General features: G+C 54.5%; 1 protein-coding gene across 1 annotated transcript; it reads left to right on the top strand.

Annotated features, from left to right (window-relative positions):
* Positions 1-3,484: 3,484 nt before the first annotated feature.
* On the top strand, positions 3,485-5,990 carry J4E93_001937 (uncharacterized protein; the record flags this gene model as incomplete). Its single annotated transcript, XM_049339885.1, has 2 exons — positions 3,485-3,492; positions 3,680-5,990. The coding sequence occupies 2 exons, from the start codon at positions 3,485-3,487 to the stop codon at positions 5,988-5,990; spliced, it is 2,319 nt and encodes a 772-aa protein (XP_049203842.1).
* Between the last annotated feature and the right edge of the window lie 1,154 nt (positions 5,991-7,144).

Raw genomic sequence — 7,144 nt, 5'->3', positions numbered from 1 at the left:
GTTGAGCGATTCGGTGGTGATATGTGGTTTGCAGGTAGACTCTGGTGTGGTGGCAGGCAATGGAGATTCAAGGCATCGACATGGCGATTTCAAGCCGTTTTTTAGAGCAGCATTCGGGCTTGGCGCGGGTGGGCACGTCGCCGGCTTCCGCATTGGCTTATCGGCTCGTCGTCCATCAATTTGTACCCTGACAGGAACATCACAACATGGTGTGCCACGTCCGTTTGCCCGATCCATTCTAACAAATATCTTCGACCTCGACGTCACCACCACTCTTTGGCCCGAGGTCAGTTCGCAGCGTCCGATCGAAAAGCTCCTTGAGCATCTCAAAGCAGATCCCCGCCAACGCAGCATCGTACCGGCCCTTGCTAAGTTCGTCGCGAATGAAAGCGTCTATAGCGTATGAGTGTTGTTTCCATAATCGCGCCGATACAGAACTCACGTTGTGCCCAAGCTGGTTCGTAGAATGAAAATGTTACTCCAGCCTCTTGAAGCGTCTGTCTAATCAAATCCCTACCCTCGGCTGGGACATGAGTATCCATCTTACCAAAGATCATGACCAGTTCTCCTTTGATGTCCTTGGTGCGAGCGAGTGAGTCATCCTTTTTGCCCTTACCCAACGTGGAGCTGTGGATATCGGTTGCGAAATAGCAAATTGCACTGGAGATGCGGGGATCGAAAGCGCAACGATAGGCTAGATGACCGCCTAGACACATGCCTGCTTACGGTTAGCCTGGATTGATGGGAACGCTGAAGTTGAGTGGGAAAGGGGTATAATGGAGATGGGACTGAATAAGGACAAGATACAAGATGGCGGCAACGTACCGGTAGCGCCAACACGGCCATTACACGTTGGCAGTTCAAGCAGGGTGTCAATGGAAAGCGTGGCATCTTCGTCATATGCTTCGACTGTCTTTGTGATCTTCCATTCGTTCCCAGCGTCCGTACCCGGACCGTCGTACGCCAGAGGCTCGGGACCAGTAAATTCGTGGTATGAGGACGGTGCTGCGACGATATATCCTCGGGACGCTATTTGACGAGCAAAGCGAGCAACGGGCCCAGTGACTTGTCAAAGCTCAATTAGTAGATGAAACAGGTAGCATAGACGGATGATGGGGACACATAGGTGGTCCTTGGAGAGTAAAAAGATGAATGATAAGGTTCAAGTGGTGAGCTAGATAGAATAGAAGATTTGGGGTCGTGCAAGCAGGCGGCTACATCTATTCTTACTCCCGAGTTCGTCAAAGCGCACGAATGCACTTGGAAAACTTCAAGACAAATCAAATCAAATCAAACGCACGTACCTTGGTATATTTCGGAGAATACAACGACAGCCGGGAATTTGGCCTTCGGGTAGTTGGCAATAGTAGGGTGGAAGATGAAGACCCCTGGACGGCGAGCATACAAATTAGCCTCCGTGTAACAACCTTCTCGTGACACCCATGGACGGCACACCTGGGCATGCAGTAACATACTCATATCACCACCTGCCTTGGTGGGTACATCTTTGTGTGTCTCTATAACGAGCATTGCGTGTTTCTTGTCTTGTTTGACCTGAGCGTTGTTTGGCTATTGGTAAGGCTGCGGCGTACGTGTTTGTGAAGGTGGTTTTGAGGTGGGGTGGTGGGGTAATGTTATGCGCACGGTCCAGGCGACATTGAAGCACATGCGATGCAGAGACAACCAGCGTCTCTATTATGCCACGAGGGGTTTGAGAAATTAAATGTCAGAACTGTGCTGATGCAAATGCCGCGAGTGTGATGACAGCATCTGCCATGCCATTTTTTATTATTGGGGTTGGCTTTTGCAGTTCATTCGACCTTCGCCGAGGTGGTTTCTACCTGACATAACCTCGGGATGCTGAGAGTGACAAATTGAAGAGTTGGTTTGCGAATATGAGTACATGGTAGTCTGGGAGAAAGATATCAAGTCCATGTGACGACGTGCATTGCTGGAGGGCCATACCAGGGATCTGATAACATTTTCATGCGAGTTGGAATATCTACAAAAGCTTGTCCCAAACTATGGGTACCCAGTGGGTCAGTTCAGTAGTGTTGGTGGAGGCCGTCTAGGGGACACATGCGAGATGATGTCAATCCCGAGCTAGACAGCGAAGGAGAAAAGAATAGCGACTTGAGGGACGGAGAGGTACGGGCTTGGTACGCTGCACCGAGAGGTGACGAAACGGTCGAGTGGGATTCATGAGGCCTCACCGCCAATGGCGCCAGTTCGGCGGCAGACTTGCGACGGTCGTGATGTGACTAGAGGAGAATAGCGAAGGGTTGCAGAGCAGACATGGACTAGCTGCACCGACAGTCGAGCATGCGATAGTGCAATCACTGCGACGTGTGCGCGAGGTTCTTGAGAGAAGAGCAGGATGGCCTGCTGCAGCATGTGAGGGCCGGGTGCAGGGATGTGGCACCTGTCATGCGAGAATCTCGTGGCTGGGATGCTTGGGCACCTAGTGTTCGAAGGGTATGAGGCCCAAAAAACCCAATGGTTCTGTGCGTACGTCGATGCCACGAAACGGGCCGGGCGGTGTGCTTGGCCTCCTGCTCGATGTGTGCGCGGACGTCACGCACACCTGGCCGTGTCTTGACTGGCGCTGCCACTGGTAGCTGACAGGCTGGAAAGCGCTGGATCCCGCATGTCGCACGGCGTTGGAGAAGATTGACGGCAGCCACATCTCGCGACATTCCTCCAGGGTGCGCGGCGCGAGCCAATCACGTGTCTACCAGCTCTTGACTTGACTTTTGATGCCAAACTCGACCCTCGAAGCTTGCACTCCAACAAGGCCGCTCCCGGGCGCTTTCACCGTCGTCTCTTGCTTGCTTCTTCCCGCAGACTCAACGCCCCCCTCGACAGCACCGGGCGTTCCAAGGCGGCAAGCCGTGTTGGGGAAGCCATCCAATTTCCCAGGTGCTCGCTCGACTGCCCGAGCCCCACCCAAGCCCATTGTCGAGCACCGTTGTGCTCGTCCCCAACGCGAAGCAGCGCTGGTTTGGTCGGTTCCTGTTGTTGCACACGCCCGTCCCGCGCCTCCGCTGCCGCAGTCGCCGCGCCAGTCTTTGGCTCGCCGCCAGTACTCGCCGCCTGGCCTGGCCGCGCTGTGTGTGCTGCGGATTTTGAAGCCCTGGGCAGCTCTGTCCTGCGCCGCTGCATATCGTGCTGCCTGTCCGCAGTTCCTTGCTTCTACCTCGCGCTCCGTAGGTCGAGTCCAACCCCCGCCGCCAAGACTTTCTTCGCCAGCATCCCAACCATGACTGACTCTCACTCTACTCTACCCTCCTCTGTGTCCCCAGTGCCTCGCTGACTGGCGCAGTACCTAGGTCGCCGCTACCGCCCCGGAGGCACCTCGTCCCCTCCCTCCACGGCCCTCGCACCGCGCCTTCCCTCCCAGTAAACGTCGTGTTTTGCTACGACAGCCCCGGCGCCCTACATGCAGCCGTCGTTGTCTGCGGCTTTCTCATCATGGATACCGAGGATGGCCACGTCTTCATAAGGGTGCGGTTCTCAATGACTGGCCTTGCTCGGAACATGCGTTGACACGGCTCTAGAACCTGGCTTACTTTGTACGAACCCACGAAAAGGCCCTCGCCAACGCCCTGCAACTGCAGCGGCAGATGCCCAAGAATGGCCAGCCCATTATCTCACCCTCGTCTCCCAACGGCCCCGCTAGTCCGCCCTCATCCTCGTCGTCAAGCGTCTGGGCCGCCGCCCTGTCTTTGCCGTCCCTGACCTTCACCTCACAGTCCATCAAGCCAGCCAAGCTCACATTGACGCCCCACCATCTCTTCTACATCCTTTCTCGATTCGAGGAGCTCGGCATACCTGTTGGTCCCATGAATGTGCGACTGGAGAACATCCACACGGACGCTTCACCCGCAAACTATGTCTCGTTCCTCGGCAGCGCTCAGCGCAGCAAAACAAAGTCTTCCGACCGCGACTCCATACATTCAGTGTCGAGCGTTCGCAGTGTCATGTCAGGCATGTCCTCGCTTTGGTCCACCTTTCGTATTGGATCAAACAGTGAAGCCAAGGCAGAGAAACAGAAAGTTCAACTCCAGGAAGACTTGCGATATCTCTACTCTGCATTTACTAAGATTCCCTGCCTGAGGCTGTCTCCTGACCACAAAGCTCGTCTCATTGCGGGTTATGAAGAATTTCCCTTCGACACCGCCGTCCCTTTGTTCGCTTTCAAGAATGTCACTGCGCTTGAGATTCACGATGTAGACTTTCGGCAATTCTATGGCTGGGACCGCCTGGCCGAAAACCTTCGCAGTCTTACTGTCAAGCGAGCAGGTGTTGACGATCCCGCTGACCTTCTTATCAATGTCGTCTTGGACGACATGGACAAGCGTCGTAGACGGTCGGCAAAGACACACGCTTCTTCCGCGCCTTGGTCTACCGCAAGCCCGTCCGCCAAGGTTGGTCAGTTGGCGCCATCAGAATCTCCACCACTTTCCCCTACCTCCGCCAGTAAACAGAGCACAAGCCCAAGAAGCGCGGTCGTGGCGCCGGAGAATTCGTCCAAGACGGGCCAGCGACAGCGCAGTACCTCTCCCACGCGGCCCCCAAGCTCTCGTCATGGTTCGTCCCATGCCTATGGTCGAAGCACTACAAATGCACCCAACATCCGCCGCTCGTCTGGGAGTTCTAGTTCTAGCGTGCGCTCTACCACCCCAAGAGGCAGCTCCTCTAACCTCCTCTCCATGGGCTGGTTTCCTGCAACCAAGTGGCGCTTCTTGCGACATCTGAGCTTGGCCGACAATGCTCTGACCAACATATCAGTTGCAAGTCTGGCTCCCTTGGCAAACACATTACAGTCTCTTGATATTTCTGCCAATTTGTTTGCTGAGATTCCTGACAGTCTTGCCAGCCTGACCTGTTTGCGCGCACTGAACCTGTCCAATTGCATGATTGACAGCTTGCACTCTTTGGGTCGTAACCCGCTGCCAGCCATCACGACGCTCAACCTTCGTTCCAACCGCTTGACATCGTTGGCTGGTGTTGAGCGACTGCTATCTCTGGAGCGGGTCGATTTCCGTGATAACAGGTTGACTGATCCTACAGAAGTTGCGCGACTGACTGGTGTTCCCGACATAACTGATATCTATGTCAATCGCAATCCGTTTTGCAAGACGCACTCCACCTATAGAGTGACCATTTTCAATCTGTTCCGCAAGACGCCAGGCTATGCGGAAGATATTGTCATCGATTCTGTAGGACCTAGCAATGCCGAGAAGAAGCAACTCGTTGACCGAGTTCCCGAACGCCATGGTGTTCCCATCGTTAAGCCGCCACCCGAGGATGACTCGCAACCCCCGCGACACGTACCACCAAAGGTTGTCAAATCTGTCGATACTTCCTCCGACATAACAGGTGTGCTTCAGCGTACCGGTTCCCTGCAACGTACCAAGAGCGGGCGCAGTGCACAAGGTTCCCAAAAGAAGAAGAAGGGCCCTAAAAGGAGAATTGTCGAGCTCTCTCAGACCGACTCGCTGCAGTCGTCATCGCACTCTAGTTTGACAGGGTTGGCATACGAGGATACTGTCGTCGGACAAGCCCCTAAGATCACGAAGACTGCAAGCAACACATTGGCCACGGATACGCCCCGGCTTGTAGAGCCGTCCAAGGGACAAGTTTCTGGAGATCCTACCAAGAAGAGTATTTTAGAGGAGCGTACAGTGGCACACGAACCTCACACAAGCCACCAACAGTTGCCCTCAATCGATACCGCACCCCCGACCAAAACCGCCGATCCGGAATCAACGGAATTCGACGTCAGCGAGGACTTGTACAAGAAGAAGATCGAAGCCCTTCGGCAAGACTTCGGTAACACATGGCTTAGCGCGCTAGGAGACGAGAGCTGGGACAACACATCGGTCAATAGTTTTCCTTCGGATCGTGGGTATAGCTCCCCTACCATGCGGCCAACACTACCTCGTACGCCGAGCCAAAGCATCGTTTCTGGTCGTACACTTGGCTGACCTAATTTCCCCCGATCTGTCCACTTGCGATACCCAAAACAATTTGTTCGCTTTGCCAGACTCGCACTGCAGCTTCCGGAAGCGGACGCTTTTGTCTATATAGTTTGTTCATCAATTCATTCACGGGGCTTCGGGCAAGGCGTTGGATAGATGTAAGTCGAATTTGAGCGTCGCAGTTTGTCACGCTCGTGGGACCGATCGAGACCATTTTCCGAGGCTGTTTCGACCTTATCGGCGGCATCTCTTCCTCTCCCTTGTCAACAGGCGGTCGTGTTGCATTTCTGCGTGTTCTCCTCTGGGAGCATAACGGCCATGTTCCTGGTTGAATGGATAGTGTAAGATAACTTCTATGCCGGCGCACTGTAGGTTGGTTGCCCGTTACCTTTGGCGATGAGTGCGTAGCTTCTTGTTCCCTTTGTGTTGCTTGTTAGCGTCGTCTACGTTCTGGTGAGGGAGCCCAAGGAAGAAGGCAGGCGTTGGTTGATCTATTGCATCATGAAGCGCGCATTAGCAGTGAATGCTCGCATGACTACAAATACAATAGCAGTTTCCTCGCAGAGGGTGCACACGTTCAGCATGTATTGTTGACTACTGCGACATGTAAAATGTATGTAACGCGTGAGGTGCTGCAGGCGCTCAAGTGGGACATTGATTGGAGACGGCAAACACAGGCAAGGACTGGGTTGGAAACGGGGTGAGAGTGAAGGGCTTCGGCAATAGCTGGAGGAGTAGATACACCCAAGCCAGAAGCTTTGCGCAGATCAGAGACTCGCGAATAATTGCACCCTCTACAGTTGATTCCGCAAGGCAGTCGAGACGTCTGCAACCTCTCCCAGGTCCGACGCGCGTCTGTGTTGGGCTAGCACGCCCTGGTGCCAAGGCAGCCCCAGCCTAGGACTAACTGAAACGCTGCAAAACTACTACTCGGGCGGCGCGATCCTCTCACCACCGCAACCCAACCCGGCCTACAAATCAGCGTATACAAACACTTCGCGCGCGATCCCATAGGTATACTGTGTTGAGCAGTCGCACGCCGTTCGCCCCCAGTGTCCTCGCAGCCAGACCGTCCCCGCTTGCTACAGGCGGTGAAGTTACTCTTAGCATCCCACTCGACAGGCTTCCGGTCACAACAACGCCTCAGCGGGGGGGGGGGG

This window comes from Alternaria ventricosa (genome assembly GCF_023758065.1).
Source record: "Alternaria ventricosa strain BMP 2768 chromosome Unknown scaffold_2, whole genome shotgun sequence".
Taxonomy (NCBI): domain Eukaryota; kingdom Fungi; phylum Ascomycota; class Dothideomycetes; order Pleosporales; family Pleosporaceae; genus Alternaria; species Alternaria ventricosa.
Note: the sequence above shows the minus strand (reverse complement) of the source record. Positions and strands in the feature narration are given on the sequence as shown.